This window comes from Xiphias gladius, chromosome 12, assembly GCF_016859285.1.
Source record: "Xiphias gladius isolate SHS-SW01 ecotype Sanya breed wild chromosome 12, ASM1685928v1, whole genome shotgun sequence".
Lineage (NCBI taxonomy): Eukaryota > Metazoa > Chordata > Actinopteri > Istiophoriformes > Xiphiidae > Xiphias > Xiphias gladius.
In genome coordinates this window covers 19,275,122-19,296,518 of record NC_053411.1, presented here as the reverse complement: position 1 = coordinate 19,296,518, position 21,397 = coordinate 19,275,122, and the positions used below count along the sequence as shown (strand labels likewise).

General features: G+C 43.5%; 3 protein-coding genes across 5 annotated transcripts in view; all 3 read right to left on the bottom strand.

Moving 5' to 3' along the window:
- Positions 1 to 9,946, bottom strand: part of camta2 (calmodulin binding transcription activator 2) — a 35,693-nt gene extending 25,747 nt beyond the window's left edge. Inside the window, exons 1-10 of one of the 3 annotated variants that reach the window (XM_040140679.1) lie at positions 9,408 to 9,946; positions 9,162 to 9,234; positions 7,773 to 7,864; positions 5,492 to 5,595; positions 4,288 to 4,355; positions 3,981 to 4,116; positions 2,982 to 3,053; positions 2,234 to 2,381; positions 1,992 to 2,120; positions 1,674 to 1,899 (exon numbers count right to left, since the gene is read on the bottom strand). In XM_040140679.1, coding sequence (XP_039996613.1) covers positions 1,674 to 1,899; positions 1,992 to 2,120; positions 2,234 to 2,381; positions 2,982 to 3,053; positions 3,981 to 4,116; positions 4,288 to 4,355; positions 5,492 to 5,595; positions 7,773 to 7,836 — 947 coding nt within the window. In that variant the 5' untranslated portion in view covers positions 7,837 to 7,864; positions 9,162 to 9,234; positions 9,408 to 9,946. The other 2 variants (XM_040140682.1, XM_040140680.1) reach the window with 2 other exon arrangements.
- A 4,024-nt stretch (positions 9,947 to 13,970) lies between these two features.
- On the bottom strand, positions 13,971 to 17,494 carry zgc:85858 (uncharacterized protein LOC405879 homolog). The gene is made up of 3 exons (XM_040140878.1): positions 17,165 to 17,494; positions 15,513 to 15,588; positions 13,971 to 14,186 (listed from the first exon to the last, which is right to left on the bottom strand). The coding sequence occupies exons 1-3, from the start codon at positions 17,246 to 17,248 to the stop codon at positions 14,146 to 14,148; spliced, it is 201 nt and encodes a 66-aa protein (XP_039996812.1). The 5' UTR covers positions 17,249 to 17,494; the 3' UTR covers positions 13,971 to 14,145.
- A 1,952-nt stretch (positions 17,495 to 19,446) lies between these two features.
- On the bottom strand, positions 19,447 to 20,955 carry si:ch73-265d7.2 (C-type natriuretic peptide 2). The gene is made up of 2 exons (XM_040140875.1): positions 20,854 to 20,955; positions 19,447 to 19,758 (listed from the first exon to the last, which is right to left on the bottom strand). The coding sequence occupies exons 1-2, from the start codon at positions 20,953 to 20,955 to the stop codon at positions 19,447 to 19,449; spliced, it is 414 nt and encodes a 137-aa protein (XP_039996809.1).
- Between the last annotated feature and the right edge of the window lie 442 nt (positions 20,956 to 21,397).

Here is a 21,397-nt window from a genome sequence, read left to right as displayed (position 1 = left end):
GTGCATGTAACAGTAATATACACGTGTTCATATATGTTCTGGTTCTGTTTCAGCCTCGTCAACATCTTTCTGCAGACGGTCAAACATCAGGATGTTTGTGAAAACTGCACATGCTGAAATTTTCAACACAGAAATGTCCCTTTCAGTATGTGACTGACTTGCTTTTGACAACAGGTTTGTCTGTGCATGATGATGAACCCACAAACGGTGACTGGTCCGTTTGTGTTTTTTTCCTTCAAGTTTCAGACTCCACATCGTGTCGTATGCTGACATCAGAAAATATTCTTGTAACATTATGGCTATAATTTCAGCTGCAGGTGTAGCGACAGCAATGGTCACACAGCCGCAGAAACACAAATTTTTAGAGCTGTAACTAACAGCTGCCTTCATTATTGACTAAAGTACTGATTACATTTTCAATGAATTATCATTTGGTCCATAACACATGAAAATAGAGAAAAATGCCGATCACGATTTTTTTTTTTTAATTTTCAAAGATTGTAAAATATTTACAAGGGTCAAACTGCAAGAGACTAAGGTCCTGAGACGTCTGCAGCTTCCATTAGCATTTGTTTTTTTTCTATTACTTAATCAGATTTGAAAATATTCACGTTTCTCTGCTAAAGACTATAAATAGTGTTAACATAGCATTTTTTTTCAAGTAAAAAAACAAACAAATATTCTTCCTTGCTGTGTTAGCTGTGAAAGATAAAGTTAAATTACAATTAAAAAAAAAAAAAAAAAAAAAGGGTGACTAATCTAAAATCTCCTCTGAAATAAAACTGAAAACATAAACCTCTCTTCTGTTGTTAGTGACAGGTTCATTTTAGTGAATTATGGGTTTCTATACGAATACAACAAATATAGACCTTCAAAATGCATTCTACAGTCTCTTTTTTTACTCCTTCCTGCTCGGGATAAAAACGTGACAGTACAGTTACTTCATCAACAAAATCACCAAACACAACGTCCTAATCATTAACAGCACATTAGTTGGCTCCTGCTCCATTTTTTTCCTGACCTGGCTAATTTAAAAAAAAACTAATGTTAGATACTTACAAACGTCTTCATAAAAGACTGACGATCCAGTTCTATCTGCCAGGTAAAACCTGAACATTTCACTCGGTGGGGCTTTCTTGGACTATTATTTCACTTAGAGCAAATTTTTAAACAGAAGTTTCCCTCTCTTGAAAAAGGAGGCAATTAATCGTGAAAATAGCAACGAATCTAGAAAACTCTCCTCACCTCCGGGGTTCAGATCTGAGGTCCACAGTTGGAACCTTTCTCAGAATACTGAGTATATTGTGATCTCATATAAGGAAAGGAATCAATGCTCACATTTGAGAGGCAAAAATATACATATTTGGCCAATCATTTTATGGTGATAAAATACTTAATTTAATCAGCTAAGTGTTGTAGCTCTACAAATGTTTTCTGAGTGTCAGTAGTTCAACCTTACAGACAGAAGGTTTGTTCGAAGAGCAGAGCTACGTTCAGCCATGGTTTTTGAGCTGTTCACACTGATTCAGCTGACTAGAAGGTAAAGTCTGTTTCAAGAGAAATATTTTGGCTGGTTACGAGCAGAAACATTAAGTCATAATAACTTTCCGGCGTTCCGTCCCTCCCAGAAAACAAAAACAGTAGATGGTAGCTTCCGGTCTGGCTCAACTTACGTGGAGGAGGGGCAGGGAGACGAGGCGGGGCTGCTCTGAGCCTGGATGTGAGGCAGTTTGGCTTCTCCTCCTCCTCCTCCTCCTCCTCCCCCTCCTCTCCCTGCCTCCCCCGCCTCAGAGGAGAGTGGGGAGGGGGAGGGTCTGCAGGAGGAGGGGGGCAGTTTGGGGGAGATGATGCGATGCTTGGTGCTGTTACAGCGGTGGGGAATGTTCACTCCTGAAGAAACTACAGACACGGAGATACAGGACGAGGCGGTCAGTCCAACTCAGGGGGATGTCACAGTGATGTCACAGTGATGTCAAAGCACGGTGCGTTACCATGGGCGGTGTTACAGAGACAGGTGTGTGTGCGAGGCTGTGGTTTGGTTCTCTGTCGGTCCAGGATGTGTTGAACCAACTCCTCAATACTGAAATCACCTGAACCCACCGAACACTTCATACTGTGAACTGACGCACGGAAAAACTGCAAGTTAACACTACAGAGTACACACATACTACACGCCGACAAGAGTGTACAAGAAATACATGAGCTAAATGTACTCGTGTGATTTGTTTCATACACATGGGCTTCAGCTGGTTCAGCAGGTCGTCTCGGCTCCACCTCACGCTGTCGTGACGATCGGCAACCGCACACAGCAGCGGACTGCATTTCCCAGAATCCTCCAGGGACGGCACGTTCAGGTAGTGGACCAGCACAATGTCTGGGTTCTGTCACACACACAAACACACACACACATTGATCCTTTCTAATTTCAATTCAGTTAAATCTTTTCTTGTATTATTAGTTGGTGGGGGCTTGTAATGAATTCTTTCTGAGGACCTATTTCAGGTTTGCACCACTGTAGTGAGGACATTTCTGCATGGTTAGGACGTCTGGGCCGGTCCTCACTACAATAATACCTGTTTGAATGATCAGACTTGGTTTTCAGATTCAGGTTAGGATGGGGTTTAGGTGACGGTTAGGGTCAAGGAAGGCGTTTAGTTACGATGGTTAAAGTTAGGTTCAGGAGCTACAGAATGTATTGTGTAAAGAAGGGTCCCCTCAGAAGTATAGAAATACAAGTGTGTGTGTTTTTGTGTCTTTGTGTGTCTGTCTTTGTGTTTTTGTGTCTTTGTGTGTTTCTGCTTGTGTGTGTGTGTGTGTGTCTGTGTCTGTGTGTGTCTGTGTGTGAGTGTGTCTGTGTGAGTGTGTGTGTGTCTGTGTGTGAGTGTCTGTGTCTGTGTGTGTCTGTGTCTGTGTGTGTGTGTCTCTCTGTGTGTGTGTGTGTGTGTGTGTGTCTCTGTCTGTGTGTGCGCTTGTGTGTGTACCTGCAGCAGCCAGTAGCATCTTCTGTGGAATGTTGGCACAATGGAGGAATGGACGTAGCAACCATACAGGCACTGAAACAGCAGACGACCGTCGTATTGATTAGCATCAATTACACTGAACTATTCAACAATAACAATAAAGGGACTGTAAGTGGTTGTACATTCAGGAGAAAATGTACATATGCTTTAGGACCATGTGAGTCAGTGGCCGGTTGATACTCTAATCTAGCAATTAAATCATAATCTTTCCATAATAATCATAATGAATCAAAACCTAGAAATGTTATGTAAACCTCTGTACTGTTAATTCACTAACCCTTCCTTCTATGACACCAGATACTTTCTGATACATTCAATCAGTACCACAAAATGAACTCTCACTGTCGTATCTGTGATTTAAGATTAATTTTCCTGTCTTTTTAGGAGGACATTAAGTATAAATAAAAACATAGATTAAATGATTATTTACACCTGATAATTGCAGTTTTTCAGTCCTGAGTAGTGTCTGCAGGTATTCCTTTCAGGTTGTATACAGCCCTCACCAAACTTCAGCACTTGGGGATGCAATGAATATTTGCTTTCATCGATTAATCTGCCGATCGCTTTTTTGTTTAATAGTTTGGTCCAAAAATGTCAGATAATAATGCGAAAATCACATTTGTTTTACAGTAACAATTAACCGAAGCCCAACATTACATCTCAAATTGCTTGTATTTTTTTCTAACCAGTCGTCCAAAAAGCACAAATATTCAGTTCACTATCACAAAAAAAGAAAAATCCTCACATTCGAGAAGCTGGAACCAAGGAGTGTTTGCCATTTTTGTTTTTAAAAAAAAAAACATTTACTAAAATTCATTAATCAAAATAGCTGCCGATTAATTTTTTGGTCAGACTAATCAACTAACTGTAGCAGCTCTAATAACAGCAGTGAAGACTGAGGTACGACTAATAAATAGGGATACTGTGGGTGTCCTGCAGGGGGAACAGTTCACCACAGACCTCCATGCCCTGGACCTTCAGCTTCATGTGGTCCTCTCTCGTCGTTTTTCCATCCTTCCTTTTCTTCCAGCAGTATCCGTCCTTCCTGTACTTCACCTTCTTTCTGTTGTACAGGATGATGCTGCCGTTCTTCGGCCTGAAAGACACAAGCAACCGAGAGAGAGTCAGAAAACAACAACACTGATCTGATTTGCTATTTGGTAACTGGTGTAAACCTGTTAAAGAGAATGTGTCGACAGGTTGCGACGCCCTCGGCTCCGTCTGGCAGGTCTGTCCAGAAGCTCTGGAGTGATTCAGTGTGATTCACCTGGTTTTCAGGGTGCAGGAGAGCCACTCATCATGTCTGTCAAATGATATCAGGTAAGAAGCAATCTCCTGCGGAAACAAAGAGAACATTTCTGTGCCGTCTCTTATTTCCTGAAGCATCAGAGCTCAGTAAAAACGCCTCAGGTAAGTGCTTTAGACTCAGGTGGGTCTTTCTACTTAAAATATGAACTATTCATCACAGGTTATAATGTGTGAGAGTTGGGACATGAGTTGTGACCAGTTCAACCAGAAGGTGATTTTTCCTTTTCCGTATGATTTTTATAAGCCAGAAAAAAAACTTAAATTATCAAATAAAGTAAAGCAGAAAATCCAGACCTTTTCAAAATTTCTTATTTCTTTGATGATCTTCCGACCCCTCATTTACTTTGGGGCCCTTCCGGGGGGCCCCAGACTTCCAGGCTGGGAACCCCTGCTCTAAAAATTCCTCATGTTCTGCAGCCTTCACATTTGAACTAAGGGGGCTGAGAACGGCAAGTACAACAGACTACAGCTACAATTAACAATTATTTACACTACTTATTAATACGCTGTTTATTTTCTTTATCAATTGATCATTTGGTCTATAAAACATCAGAAAACTGAAAAATTCCCATCATAATATCCTACAGCACAAGGAGACATCTTCCAATGTCCGACTTTCTCCAAGCAACAGTCCAAACCCACCTTAGACCAAGAAAAGCAGGAAATTCTCACATTGGATAACACGGAGGTATCAAATGTTTGACACTTTTGCCTTAAAAATGTCAAACGCATAATCAATTATCAAAACAGGTTGCGATTAATTTTCTTTTGATCGACTCGTCGTTGCAGACCAAAAGCCAAACAAAAACAAAAGCGTAGGTGTGTCCACATACTTTAGGCCCTATACTGCACACCGTGCCTCTGTCCAGCAACACCCAGTCGTAGTATTTAGATTGAACTGTTGCTTAAGTACCAAATGTTGTTATTTACACAGCTTCTCATCTGTCACAAGCAACAGTTCAGCGGATGTGAGATCAGTTCAGTTCACTGTGGTGCACACAAACGACACTGTGTGGTTTGAAATAATAAAACAGTTTCTGTCTTATTACAGGTTAATTTTGCATCTTTCTGCTGCGAGGTTTGCTGTGGTGTCACCCCCCGACATTTCTGTTTAGATCTTTGTTTGTTTGAAGAAAGAGTCATATCTAAGTAGAAACACTCACCTCGTTAGTGTTCCACCTCAGCCGCTCGTTAGGCAGACTGGACGAGCGAGGGAGACACTCCAACAGCTTGTTAGGAAGAAACACCTTCCTCTGTCCTTTATTCTCTGCAGAAACACAAACAGACAGAGATTTAATGTTCACAACAACACAGGTTCAGGCTGTGCTCCTACACCGACATGTAAGTTTTTGTTTTCAGATGCTCGACCACTTTCTCTTCACCTCACTCTTCTCTGGACTGGTCGGTCAGTCAGCTAAATATCTGTCATTTCAACTCGGTTCATTTTAAAACAAATCACGTTGGTGGACCCACTAAAGGAAAAACTGTCTGCCTGCGGCGTGCCGCTGATCTCTTGTTCACTCTGTGTATGATTTTCAATGTCTTTCAGATTTTCATGATATCATATATTTCCTCCGATACAATCAGTTTCAGGGTATCGGCACACTTTGTGAAATCAGTTTCAATGCTTTTAAAGACCTTTTTAAGGCCCTGACAAGCAAAATGTAATTACCCTGCCACATGTGATATGTTTTAAATCAATTGCAATATTGGATAGTTTTCCAATACTGATATGTGTCTCCATATAACAAACACATGCAAAATTACATTTAAAATAAATCAATCAAAATGTTTAATTCAATGAACCATGCGTTACATGAGACAAGAACATTTCACACACGTGAAACAAGACCTTACATTAATTTTGGGATATTCTAATTACGATTTGCTTGAAATCCTTCATTAGGGCAATAGAGGCCATATGCAATCAAATATTATTACTCAGTCCTAATGCAAATAAGTACTAAGAACTGTCAAACCCCGTCAGTCTAAGACTGAACACAGACAAGTCGAAGACTTAGTGAAAACCAGAACCAAAAACAACAGTCCTACACCTAAACTAAACTTTAACCAGCACACAGTATTTAAGACAACACTCTAGTTTTAAACATTCAGGGTTAGGAAATCATCAATGGTGTAGTCTGACACTGATCACAGTTAAAAAATTAGTATGACAGGAGGGAGTCTCCACAGTGGAGTTTTCAGTGAAAACCATCAGCTGCTGTGGAAATAAAATTTCACTAAAATCTCTCAAAAAGCAGCTTTAATAAATACATAAACAGCTCTCAGCAAAGAGAGTTCTGCAGTGAATCATTTAATAAGACAAATAGATTCACCAACAGATCGAAATGTTTTTTCAATAACCTCCATGTCTCTCATCTGAAATCATAATTATATCAACACTCTTTCAGTATAAATCGAAGAAAACAAATCATTTGTGACTGAAAATGACTACACATATGGGATTCACCCTAAACCTCCTGGTCATGATCCAACGAACTGTCAGCGAGTGTGTCTACATGGACGTGAGTATCCCGGTTGTGCTCGGGCTTTCAGAAACTTGGATAAGACCTTATCCGAGTTTTGAGAAACCTGAAACCTCATGCTGGCTGGAGTGCTGTGAAAGAACCCCGGATACTGGGACACATGCACTTTTGTGGTCCAAGAGTCTGAGACCACTTTCCCGTTTAAGTGAATGGGGCAGTGGTCTCAGACTTTGGGATCCCACTGTATACATCTCGACCAAGTTTCTGAACGATGCCGACTAGCCGTGCAGGTGCAGCTTCAGCCAGGTGATGTAACAAAAACAGACCGTGGCAGCAGAGACGCATCTCATAGAATTCAATCTCTCGGTAAGGAAAGAGTTAAATATACCTGGCAACTTAGATGGAGAAAGTGTGGAAATGCTGAGCTTTTCAAGTCTGTAGACAAGTCGGGTAAATACTACAGAGCCATGCTACTACGCATTTACAGTCTGTAAACACTGTACTACACGATCCAAAGTGTCTTCCGCTACAGGAATGTCAGGTCAACAGTTTCAAACTGCCGGTTTGTGTCTGTAAACTTCAGACACCTGCACAAACAGCAGAAATCATTCATCAGGATACTGGTTTTGATCATGTATACGTGGATATGCAGAACCAGATTTCTCTGTGTGCTCCGTGTAAATGTCAGATCCTGAATGTCATCAAAAACAGGATAAGCCTCACGTCCATGTAAACACAATCTGTAAACTGCATTTTTCAGATTTGGGCTTCAGGTCCATGTTAAATCAGTTCTGAAGAACCAGAGAACCCAGACTCGATATAACCTGAATAACTCCACGTAGAAAAGCGGGATCCATCAACACAAGGTGGTTACCGTAGCAACAGAGCTGGAGCTGTCTGTACGCAGGTGTGAGCGCCTTCACGACGTCAGATAGACAGACAGGTGGGTGGGACTGACCTGTCTCCGTGGAAACCATCTCCTTGTTGCTCATGGCGACGAGTCCATGCAGGATGAGTCTCATACAACGCACGGCCGCCCGCACCGCCCCACTGCGCGCACGCACGCACGCAGAATCACACAAAGCAAACGCACATGCGCGCGAACACACACACACACACACACACACACACACACACACACACACACACACACGATCAGACAACAGTCTGATCAATAGGAAACAACAAGGTGTGCGACAGGGCACCAGCATCACACACACACGCACTCCTTCGATAGCACCCTGTTGCCTAGCAACAGCGGAATTTGCACCCACTTTAAATGGAGAAAGACGGTGTGTTCATAACTGGCACTGCATGTTAGTCTGTGTTTATACGTGTGTATCTGTGTGTAGTTACATAACACGGGATTCTTACATGCAGCCACAGAGCTCTGACACTGTAGCAATGTTAACTACACACAAGTCAATAATTCTCATTAAACACAGTGTTAACCAGAGCCGCAACTAATGACTCTTTTCTTTATTGACATTATTTGTTCAACTACTCAATCATTCATTAAGTCTGTAAAATGACAAAACGCCAATCTGAGCGCTCTGAATGTCTTGTTTTGTCTGATCAACAGTCGAAACCCAAATATATTCAGATTAATGAGATATACAACAAATAAACTAGAAGATCTGCTCATGCGAGAAGCTGAAACCACATATTGGTGTTTCATTTGGAAAATGGCTGAAACAATTCATCAATTATCAAAATATTTGATGATTAACTGTCTTCAGATCAACTAATCGATTAACGGACTGATCGCTGCAGCTTCACTTTTGACTGATGATCACAATCTTCTGTGTCTGTCTCCATCCACCCACACATAAACACTCGCCCTCATTTACCGAAGGCCTAGCTAAGACAGCGGACTCGCCTGGCTGCTGTGGCCGCCTCCCGGAGCGTTTCCCACGGCTGTTTGCGCTCAGCTCCTCCCGGCCCGCTAATGCTAACGCTGGTGTTAGGACGCCTCTGTTTCACATCATTACATTTAGCGAAGCGAAAGCAGCTTTTAACCCAAGACTAACTTCATCAAACCCTCGCCATATTAGACCAAATGAGCACACACGAATTCACTAATTCATAAATAACAGGAATGTTTGGTTGTTCAGCTGCTCAGCTAGCCAGCTAGCGTTATCCGCTGAGTCTAGGTCCGAATAGGCAGCGATTAAACAGCTCCGAGAGCCGAGCTGCGTTGCGGTACCCCCGGGTTAAAACGTGCCTTACCCCGGGTCAGCCAGCGGGTACTAATCCCTGAAGATTTACTATACAATAACCCGGTTTAAACAGCGGCAGACAGGAGCGGACAGGAGGCGTTCACAACAGACAGTTTAAGATCCTTTACCTTCCGCCTTCAGCACAGCCGCCATCTTCTCTTGCTCTGACGTCACTGCGTAGTTACGGGGGGGGTCTGTCACCTATAGATAATAATAAAACTTTTACTGGATCGGGCTCCTACGGGGCCCCAGGGCCAAAATGTGTTCTTGGGCCCATGGATGGATCACCGAACAGGGGCCGGCCACAAACGTTGCACTGAAAGTAGAAATGAGAAATTTAAGGTTAATGTGAGGTTAATAGACAAGGATGCAACTGAATCAGCGGAACCGATGAGACACACGGGCCGCCGTCTGCACGCCTCTTTGATTCTTTTCATTTTCGGTTTCCTTGCTGAGATCGTGAGCACTTTCCTCATGTCGACCCCCCCCCCCCGAGCTCTTTTTCTGGCCCACGTCTGTTCTGCGTCTCGCTGTATATTTACATTGACGGTTGCCTGTGGAGCTTCCGACCGCCGCGAGCACTGCGGAGCTGTTGGGCTGAGACTGGGTCCGTGTTTTGGTTATGTCGGGTCACGTGACACACGATCCCACCGATGGTTTCACGTCACTCGACAGCGGGATGTAAACCGGATTTGTTAGACACGATGAGTTCGGACTCTTTACCAGGAAACTCCGCAGGGCAGCTTGAAGTTAATGATAAAATAATTATCGATTCCAGTGTCACGAGGTGAGTTCTGCAGGTAGGCCAGCAGGGCCGATCAGCGGGGAGGGAAAGTGGGTTACGGGACCCTCCGGGAGCAGGTCTACGGCAATGCCGACCCACTGACCACGTTCAACGCCGTGGTGTCGTCATCGTGGAACACGCCCCGTACAGGTGTAAGTTCCGTGCGACTGCGACGCTCAAACTAAGGCAGACGTTCAATATTGCCACACGGATGTCCACGACCTCAGGTCACATTGTATGTGGGATCAAATACACCTTCCCCTAGTCCAGAAAACGGCAGACGAGTTCATTCGCGACGGTAAAGTTTTGTGCATTTACAGGGACTGCTGCAAAAAGCGAGCAGCTCGTGAACACCAGAGCTAAAAACGAGGAGGTGTTTCCAAAACAAAAAAAGAGGAAAATGCCAGCGAAGAAGCTGCGGAGTAAGTTTCCCTCTTCTCCTCAGGCTAAGGCTCCGGCCTGGAGCGAACGCAATCGCCGCCGCTTCCGTCAGAGAAGGGGAAGTTTGTCCGCGAGGAAAGGTGCGTCCTTCACCTGCGAGCGGGACGACAAACGGAAAGTCACTCCGAGACGGGCTGGGAGCGGGGAGGCGGGTGACAAGCGACGACCGGTGGTCAACCTGGCTCCCAGGGACGGCGGCCTGCCGCGACCACGAGGGGGCAGTAAATCACAACGCCAGAACCCGATCCGAGGTGCGAGGACAGGTGCCGGTCGACTCGTTAGATTCCTGTGCGGGAGTGTTAAGCTGGAGAAAAGCAACTTCTCCGGCAGGTTCTACGACGGTGTCGATGAGGGATCTGACATTAAAACCTCCCCATAAACACAGCGAGTCGAAGACCAACGCCGGTGCTGCTCGGTCTCGTATTTATATAAATACACATTAGAAAACACGTTCTCTCCGGCAAACCGGTGAACCGATGCTCCTGCGGGTTCGAGTTCAATCTAAGACCTTGTGTGACTCTTGTAACACCACATGGAATGAAACGACATGTCTTTCTCTGCCATACCAGCCGGAGTATGATGAAACCAGCGGGAACAACGTGGACATTGTGACACACTTGTTTCGTTCTTACCGGCCGCACAGTTAAATAATCCCAGCGTGTGGATTTCCGCTCCTTGTCCTTGACGTGGAACATTTGAACCTACATACACGTGTCGATGTTTTCATCTTTCAGCGCCAAGCGTTTCCGAACGTGCCGAGTAAATCCTATTTTTCCAGCATCCACGCTTCCCTCATCAGGAGGCGTCAGACCTTCATCTCGCAACACTGCTGAAACCAGAGACCAAAGAAGGACACAGAGCTCAGAGACGTTTAGAGAAAAATATCTGTGGTTTATTTTGTATAAAAGCGGAGCACGTCGTCCAGCAGGAGGCTCGCTGAGCTGCGGAAACCTCTCTGACTGCTTCACCTTCCCAAAAACTAAACCACCAGCTGCTTAAAAACCTGCAGGTTTCGTCTCCTCGGTGGAAATGTTGGTGAGAGCTGGAGAGCCGGCGCTCGACCGAAGGATTTCATGGTGGAGCTTCCCCCCTGTACCGTTTCTATCTGACTGCTGAGGATTTAGCCTGAATTATTTACAGCGAAACGAGAACAAATGTTCTGGGAGGTTTTCCTTTATGAAACAGGCAGATTTAAGAAGGACCAAACAGCTGGTTTTAAGTCATTAAATGCAAATCCTGTACTTTACATCACTGCTGCAGAGACAAAATGTCGGAAAGAGGGAAGAAGGAAATAAAGTTTGGAGCAAATTTCATGTCACGTTGACTCTTTAGTATATAATTAAGCTTTGTTGTATTTCAGTTTATTTCTAGGATTTCAAACGCTTATATTTCATCTTTTAATCACTGCAGACGTCTCATTTTGAATTTTGTAAACTTGACCACCATGACCGTCCAGCAACACCATGAAAACCGCTCTTTTACATTTAGTTCATTCTGAATAATGCAGGTTTTTCTCTCATGTTTAATTTCACATGCCTGTTTCTTTCATTTCTACAGCTGCTGTTTATGCTGCGTTTTGACTGATTTCCTGTTCTTCGCAGTTTAATTAAAGTGTTTTCAGGAAACATAAATGTAATTTCACTCTGCAGTGTGATCACCACTTCGTCCGTTCAAACAGCTGGACATGAAGCCCAGCTCTATTAAATTCCTGAAGTCATCAACTTGTCATGACTTTAAAGCTGGAATACAGCTTAGTTCAGTCAAAGGTGAATGTTTGAACAGACTGGGGCAACATTTATTCAGGTTTAGGAAATGATAACGGTCATATACATAAAAAATTCGAGACATTTTTTGCCGGGCCTCCACAAGAGTCTGTGTTATTTTCTTACTATTTTATTTTTTTCCCTTTTTATTAATTCATTTAACTGTCCAGCTACATCCTATGGGATTTCTTTCATCTGCCCGCACGTGTGGATTTTGTTTGTGTGTTGTACAGAAACACAAAAATTAGACACAAGTATGTGACTTTGGGTTATATAAGTAAAACTGACTGATTTCACAGCCTTCTCCCCACTGCCAGGACACATTTCTGTCGTTGAATCCGTTTATTGTATTTGAACTAAATGTAACATGCAGGTTTTGCTGGAAAGTCCGACCGCGTCTGAAATTGTTTGTCGTTGTGAACGTCCTCACTGGAAGGTGAGGTGGAGATAACGTCTGCTATTTTCAGACACTTTCTGCTGGAGGACATTCTCAGTGTTGACCTGGCAGCGCGTCAAAAGTGAGGCTTTTAATGTGAAATATTTGGAGGACGAGTTGATTTTAACTGGCAGTGGAATAAAAATCCTCTCTTCTTTCTAATCCTGTGACTCGTTTATCTCCCGTTTCATGTTAAATCTACTTGTCTCAGAAAATCGTTCAGGAGTATCTTTCACATCAAAGTCCCTCAGTCCTCCTCCAGTAAGACAGTCAGATATTTGTCAGGGGCGACATTCAGTTAAAACTGATCTGACTTTTAAGACTATCTGTTTTACCCTATCAAGATTATCACACTTGAAACATGGGGGGAACAAAAGAAAAACATTGAGGGAGTTACCTGTAGCCTACAGCAGCTTACAGGGTAAATTCAGTACAATGCTTATTTCCACAGCACCGGTTCGTCTGTACAGATTCATGTTTCCTGCTCTCGGCAGAGTGGAGTGTATCATGTTTTCATGCTCTCATTAACTCCAGCTCTTCTTTGTCGTACCCCCGATCGATGTTAAGCTACCGCCAACAAAACTCAACGCGTCCTGATGTCTGTTTCATATTAAGAGCTCCTTTTAAGGCCGGGCTGCAAAACTTTTAATGTGCAAATTCAGGAAGAAGTGCTGAGTTTCTTTCATGGTAGTTTAACATCACATCTGATGTGACTCCAGCTTTATGGATGAATTACAGCTGTGGAAATGGACATTATACTGGATTTATTAAGACAACAGGTGAATATGGAGGGAGGGTGGAGTTTGTATTATCTGGGGAAATTAGAAATAAAGCCCCGTCTCTGATAAACTGCCACTGAGGTAAATCAATTCACAATAAATCAGGCAGCTGCTGAATCTGATGACAACAGATTAAGAAAAAGCCCCGACTAAACTCGTCCTGCTGAAACCTGACTAGTCCAAGGTAGCGGAGCAGCAGTGAGCTTCTGAATCTAGGGGACTTCACATGAACTGATGTGGTTCAGAGGCATTTGTTACTGAAGTTTTTCTCGCCTGATCAGTACTGTAATTTACAGTGGTGCTCTTTCTTAAACGACTTTAAATACATGACCACAAACAGGGGGTTAACAGCTCTTTTTCTGCCCCGGGAGACTCTCTGTGATGCATAATTTGGAAAATGAGGAGAGAGTACAGGATTTGTAGCTAATGAGATAAAAATCTGCAGCATGTCCCTTTAAATCAAAGAGACTCAGAGCTCAGAAAAATCAAAATATGAGCTTTAACTTCAGCAGCTGCTCAGCCACAGACCAGCAGAGACAAACATTTCTCCCTAGAGAGAATAAAAAAAAAATCAGCTGGATGACTGCATTGGACTGACGAAGAAGATTTAAGACTTCAGCAACAACCAACAGCAATCAATAACCGATATCCAATCAGCTTCATCGACAGTGAAGAAAGTAAAAAAAACAACAAAAAAACAAAACAAAACAAAACAAAGGGTTTACTGCAGAGAGAGAGAGAGAGGGGAGTTGGTTTACAGTGGGAAGAAAAACGAGCTCAGATTTAAACTCCACAGGAACAAGTGTGTGTGTGTGTGTGTATTTGTGCATAGTGGGCAGGGTCATGATGGCGACATGTGCCCCCCCCCACTCCTCCATGTGACAGGCTCAGCTCCGGGGTCATAGGTCATCACATGCCCTGCCTGATGCTCTGGATGATCTGGAAAATGGCTGCAGAAAAACACAAATTAAATCAAAGACTTTTTAAAACTCAGAGGATCAATACTGTTTTTTTTTTTTTTTTAACTGTCAAACTGGTCGAAGAAAACCGGACCCATGGATGGAATCATCGAACAGGCCCACAGGGCACAGACTCAGAGGCCCGAGGGGTCAGGGGCCCCTGGACCAGAGCCTCTGTGCGACGCGACTGCTAATATTTCTTGTTTGAAAAGACCAGTTAACAAGAGACTAAGAACTTTTCTGGGGGGGTATGGGGGTCCAGCAGTGAAACGCATCAAATTTGAATGTGAGAGAAAATCTATATCAGCGCCAATATTTTCCATCGTTGTCTTTCAGTGACAGATATCCAAAAAGTTGTGGTTTGTAAAACACAGCAGAACCCAGAGGCAGAACCCAGAAGGTTCTTGCAAGTTCTGGTTAATGGAAAAGAGCAAACTGTTCCTTTAACTGACAGAGTTTGAACATTAGGATCAGTCTGCCGCTCAGCGTCAGTCACACCTTCTACTGATTGAAGAGTTAAGATAAAACTGAAACGCCGGTTCTTATGTTGAAGGAAAAAAAATGATGGTTTTGAAACATTAAACTGTCAAGTTTATCTGTGGTAACATTAAGAATAATAGAGAATTGCTTCATCAGGCCTTGAGCTATAACTCTGAAGACACAGGATACTTGCAACTCAGTAGACTAATAAATAATGAAAATAATTGTTAGCTACAGCCCTAAATTAAAATAATCCTACTTGAGGATTTAGAATAGGGCAGTTTTAGTCACTTATTTGCATGTGAACATTTGATAGGATGTTACACCACAGGCAGAACAAATTTGACCCTGATGTGATTCACAGTCTCTGAACATCTCCACTCTCTGCTCTCATCAGTGTGGAACTAAATTCTCCTCATTATCTGATTTCTCTGACGAACCTCGTCCACCAACAGCAGCAGAGTTTAGTTTCCATTTCAGACAATTTCCTGTTATTTCAGCCCCATTTCTATATTTACACATTCTAAATAAATCAGACTGTTGCTCATTTTCCATGTTAATTATTCCTGGAGGTTTAAACATGTGACTGACCTCTGCAACTGATCAGACTGATCTAAAACCATGACACATCACTGCAGGTTTATGCCAGAATGGAGATATAAAAGATTCAAATATTAGACAATGAAATTCAGATGTTTGTAACTGAATTTAAACCCAAAGATTTCCATTCTAACAACTTTTCAGACCTGATATTTTTAAGGACATTTTCTAAAGGCATGTGACAGAGCAGATCTGCAGATCCTGAAAATACCTGAAACACCTGCAGGTGAAACTCACCTGATCCACAAACCACAAAGACGAACAGGGCCAGCAGCCACGGACCCACTGGAGACTTATCATCGTTTACGGGCCGCTGGAAAAAAAAACAAAATTAAAAAAAAAAAAACACACCCAAGCGCACACACACAGGTGCATCAGGTCTACAGCTGCAAAAATCAGTCAAATAACTGATTCATCGAAAAACAGAAAAAATTATTCTGAAACCATTCTGATAATTGATTAATCATTTCAGTCATATCTGAAAGCAAAAATGTCTGACTATGTGTATAATAATAGTGATAATCCTGGAGTCGACTGGAGCGTCAAGGAAAATATGTCTGAAAACAGACCCACACGCTGCTCAGGTGTTTTTAATCCCAGCGCCAGACTGAATCCTGAATAACACATTGGGTTCACGATTAGTGTCAAAATTAAGCTAAAACTGACTTCACTACTGATAATCACTTAATGAAGCCTATTTCACCCAGGAAGGGACAAAAATATTTAAAACTGGGAGAATAAAATATACAACATTCCCAAGTAATCTAAATTATGAGATAGTAATTAAAAATATTGATATTTTAAGTCAGAAATATGAGACTAATCTAAATGACACCTGTGACTTTCAAGTCAGAATTATGAGAACTAAAGTCGTTATTGTGACATTTGAAGTTACAATAACAAGAAACTACATCAGAATGATGAATATTTCAGTCACAATCATGAAATAGTCAGCATGTACAAAGTGATTCAAAAATACTGTTATACTCTCATATTGTTTCCCAAACCGTGGGTTTGTCAGAATCTACTATAAACAAACTCCTGTCAGAGAAAGGTCTGTGTTCACACACTGCTGCCACAGCTGACAGCATCCTGCTGGGCGAGCTAAGCAACTGCTCATCGCGGAACTCGACTGAGAAAACTGGCTATTTAAATCTGTATTATACGCCTGGAAAAATATATGCCACATAAAGTACATTTTGTGATGTTTACTCAAACCGTCTGAATCCTTTCTTAAACTCGTCGTAAGTAGCCTGTAATTCACAGACCGGGTTTTGTTCAAACTCATCTGTTGGATTTCATTGGTACCGTGGCGCGCCTCCGCCCACTGCAGTGTTTACAACGAGCACGATCTGCGGGGATGGATCTCAAAAAGCTCAAAATTTCCCCTAACAGGCTACGGCTCGTACACTGCGTGCATGCCGAACTGAATACTGTGTGTCGGGCATTCAGACAGCAGTCTTAAATAATATTTTCAGAGTTCGTAGCTCTAGGGACACGTTACATCACATTAATGTCTCAGAAATGTGAAAGGAGTCTGACTGTCTTTCTCTTTACACGTATATTAGCCAGTCACTGGCCAGAATTTGACCACTTTCCGTCTATTTATAGTAAATAAGAATATTTAATATTAAATGCACTTGACAGTAACTGTTAACACCGCTGAGCAAAAAGGGCTCACTGCTGTAGCTGCTAATGCTAAGGCTAAAGTTAGCTCTCAATGGCTAGCTGCAACGCTTTTACCTACAAACCTGAATTACAGCAGGATTAATGTGTGTTTTAAAGAACACACATACATATAATATTTAAGACGAGGCTACGGCTTTTTGACAGCTTCAGAGTCGGTGTCTCAAAGGCAGCAGGTTAGCGGTTAGCCTGGCTGTCAGTACCGATGTCTTCTGGACGTGTCCCCTCTGTGTGATGGTTTTGCTGTGCCGCTCGTTCGCCACTTTCATCCGCTGCACCGCCGACATGTTTCGGGTGTAACGACCTGTCCGGACCAGGAGGACGGAGAGCCGGGGACGACCGGGAAGCGGAGATGGTGGTGTGAACGAGGCCGGTACCGCTAAAAGTGTGCCGCTGGAGGACGGAGACTATGAGCCGAGTTACTTTCCGTACTGGATGGCAGGTAGTGTCCGAATGAATGCTAACACTTAGCTAGCTGCTAGCTGAGCGAGCTAACCCCGAAGCTGCTGACCCCGTCACGTGACGGAGGACACTCTCCCTGCTGCTCTCTAGTGGCGGGAAGACAACGTTTCTGTAATTTATGTTTATTTTATGATTTAATTTATTTTACGTTAGAGGGACATAATCTTGATAATTCAATAAATAACGTGTAGAAAAATAGAAGCAGAAAATCATTTAAACAAGACCAGGTCAAATCCTAGAATGTGGCTGGACTCGCCCTTTATCTGTCTCCTACTCTCTGTGCTCACAAATACAGTGTTTTAATGCGGCTGAATTCCCAATAAAGCTGTTCTCATCTACATGTTCTTCTGCTTCTGTTGTCAGAAAACGGAACAAGGATGAAACAGTGACTGAAACGTGGCCCGTTGAGACGACATGTTAACCACTTGTCACTGCCGAGCTGCTGCTCTGCTGCTGAAATCCTGGTTTTAAAACCGAACAGACACATGAGTTAAAGACGACGGCCGAGCTGCGATTTCAGGTGTATTCACCTGTAAAATGATCAGTCAGAGAGAAAGTTAGAGGCTCATTCGGGTCTGTTTCAGCTGACGTGCGGGAAATTGAATGAGACACATAAAGGTGTGTGCTCGCTCTTCTACGGAGACCAGCTAAGGTTTGACCGAAAAGTCGCTAGATATGTTGCTAAGTGCTTTTGTGAAGAAAAGTCCCTAAAGGGTCTGAAAAGTCGGTAAATCTAGCGACAAAGGCGCTAAGGTAGCAACGATGTCTGTAAACGTCCCCCTCGTGACATAATAGAAAATGTCTACAGCTGTCGTAAGGATTTGTGAAGCTGGATAACTTTTTGTTGTTGTGTCAGTCCGCTAATCCATTAATCAGATGATCATTTCAGCTCTAGTTGTCATCAAACTGTATTCCTGTTTATTTAGTCAGTGGTTTGATCAGCAGGGTAACAGGTATATGAGCCACAGCCAACTTACTTTTTATTCTATGTTGTATACTCGTAGAAAAAGGAAAAATCAGTAAATGAGAAAAAGTGTATGTTGAACTGAGCTGCATTAAAACACAGTGAGATGACCACAGCGAGCAGGAGGTTTAACAGACTGTCTCTCTCCTCGCCAGATGTTGCTGTGATGCAGTTGTTGTGTAGCTGAAAAGAGAGTGAAGAAGAAGAGATTGACCTGTTTTTGTCTAGTTCAGGTGTTTGACTGTGGAAAGAGCTCTCTACTAAAACCACCTGGGGACTCTGTCAGCGCGGACACTGATCGTCTTCATATGGAAAACACATTTAAAAATTCAACAGCTTATTGTGAACGAAGTCTGAGACTGAACCGTACAGTAAATGTACATAAACCATAAGAGCTGCAAAGCTGGTGACAGTTCTCTGTGAGTTCACTACGAGCTACACACACACACACACACACACACACACACACAGACAAACACAGTAAATTAAATGTGGAATGAAAATGATTAATGACACAATGAAGCAACAAAGAGCCAAGTGGAGTTTCTGTTTTATTTACTGCAGTCAGCCTGCAGCTGGTCCACGAACACACACTCGCGTACGCACAATCACACACACATCTGCATGTCTAACACATGGTCGTCACACACACACACAAATTTTGCTGCTGGCTGTGTTGTAGCCAGGGGTCAGAGGTCAGAGGTCATTAGTAGGATTGATGTCTACCTGTGTCTACCTCACTAGATCAGTTGTATCTTTCCTTTAACAGTCTTTCATTAGTAAAGTTCCAACATGAAGTTTCTGACTGATGGACCAGGTGATCCTGGGGGTCAGAGGTCATGCAGGGTCAACTTGGGGTCACCTGCGGTGACTTCACAGAGGTCAAATGAGTCAAACAATGACGCGACATGACGCAGGCATTCTGGAGGACAGAGGTTCACACGGTAACCTGAGGTCAGTGTTCTGGAGGGATGGTGGTTACCATGGCAACATCCTGGAAGACCTACAGGACGTCTGGAGGACAGGTGTCACCATGGTAACACGAACACTCATACGTCTCTAACAGCCCAGCCCGCTGATGGAGCCGATGCGGTCCATCTTCATCCCGAAGCATCCTCTTCCTCCCACCATCGACTTCCGGCTCCGCCTCCTCATCTTGGCCTGTCGCCGCAGAAAGTCGAAAAAGAACCGAGGGACCGCCTCCTGTTTGTCCACCAATCCCCTCACAGCGCCGCCACTCACAGCAAATCTCCCGGAGGGAGAAAAGGAGGAGGAGGCGGGACGTCCAGCTGAGCCCTCAGTGACATCATCATAGGTGGGCGGGGCCAAGATGAGAGAAGAGAGACGAGAGCCAAACAGAGAGCGTAACACCTGAGGAGAGAGAGGTCACAATGTCAAACCCAACTTCCATATGGTTTATCATCTGCACTTGTCCAAGGAAAGTTCCAACTCATGGACGGATGACGTGACAACTGGCCCCTGGGCCCAATCCGCCACCCCTCCTATACAGGAGCAAGACACCAAGACTGGAAACGTCTCTTCGTGGCTGTTTGTTTGTCTCTTTGTGGTTGTTTGTTTTTTGGGATCATTCTACATGTCCCTGTGCTCATGTTCTGTCTCTCTGTTGCCGCTTTACGTTCTGCAGGTGACTCCCAGGCACTGCCGTTGGTGTGAACCTGGGTGTTTAGTTCACCCCGGGGGTGACGAGAAGCGGTCCGGCGGTCTAAAGCTTCCCGCCACAGCAGATCCACACCGACGCTCCCCTGCACACATACAGTATTGTACTAAACCCTACATCACACCAGAGAAAACATTAGAGGAAGCCTGAGATGCAGCTTCCGTTTCCGAAAGCAGAGCTGTTCTTCTGTCGAGCTGATTGAAACAGCTTTACTAATGTGACTGTACCTGACTGAAATGTTACTGTCGCCTCAGTGATGATGATGATGATGATGATATTTGTGACCAATGACGAGAAGCGTCGTATGAATCCAAAGACTGAAAAAAGTAACAAGCTCTAACTTTGTTCCGGTCGCTGACTCTGCCTCGGCGTCTACATCCGGACCTGGTAAACTCCAGGTTTCAAAATGAAGTCATCAGTCATCAGTCATCAACTTTTAATTTGTGTTTGATTTGATGAAGATAAACATGAAGATGATGAAGAGTATGACAGTAATGGAACCCAAGGTGAAGGTGATGATTAAACAGATGAAGGATGAGGATGAGGACGAGTTGAAGGCTCGAGAAATGAGGCTAGAAGTGACAGAGAGGAAGAGGAAAATAGGAACAAGAAGACGAAGAGTAACAAATGATGACGAGGAGGAAAATAAAGATGATGAAGACCAAGATGAAGACAATGGAGGGAAAAGAAAATGAAAAGAAAAGAGCATGACAAGGAAGGTAAGGTTGAGCAGAGGTGTGAGGATGAAGGTGCTGTAGATGATGACGACGATGATGGTCTCCACAGACCTGTTTGTCGTCTCGTTGTGAGGAAGGTCTCGACTCCACGGCGACGGTGAGGAAGAGGAGGAGGAGAGGAACAAAAGAGCATGAGGAAGATGAGGAAGCCATCTTTGTTTGGAGGGAAAAGAGACAAAAAAGACAAAAAAGATTAAATTAAACAAATAACGCCATGGTAACAGACTGTCCCGTGTTCTCATTGGTCGGAGGCTGTTGGGTCACAATCTTGTGATGTCGCATCCTGGGCTGTTTCAGCTGTGACAGGCTGCGGTTGTCCGCCACCACCAGCACCAGGGTGAGACACGAACCAACCACAGAGAGACGCACAACAGCCAAAGAAAATGCCGGATGACCACAAAAGACACGGTGTGCACAAAGAGTCAAAAAGGATGTAAAATGTGTAAAAAGAGATTCGGCTGGACAAAAGAGACGGAGACATTACAAAATGCAAAACAACTGAAAAGAGACACAAGCACATTGTTTGTAGTGGTCTTGTGTCTCTTTCAGTCTGGGGGTCTTGCTCCTATGTAAAGAATATTCAAAGTGGTTAATG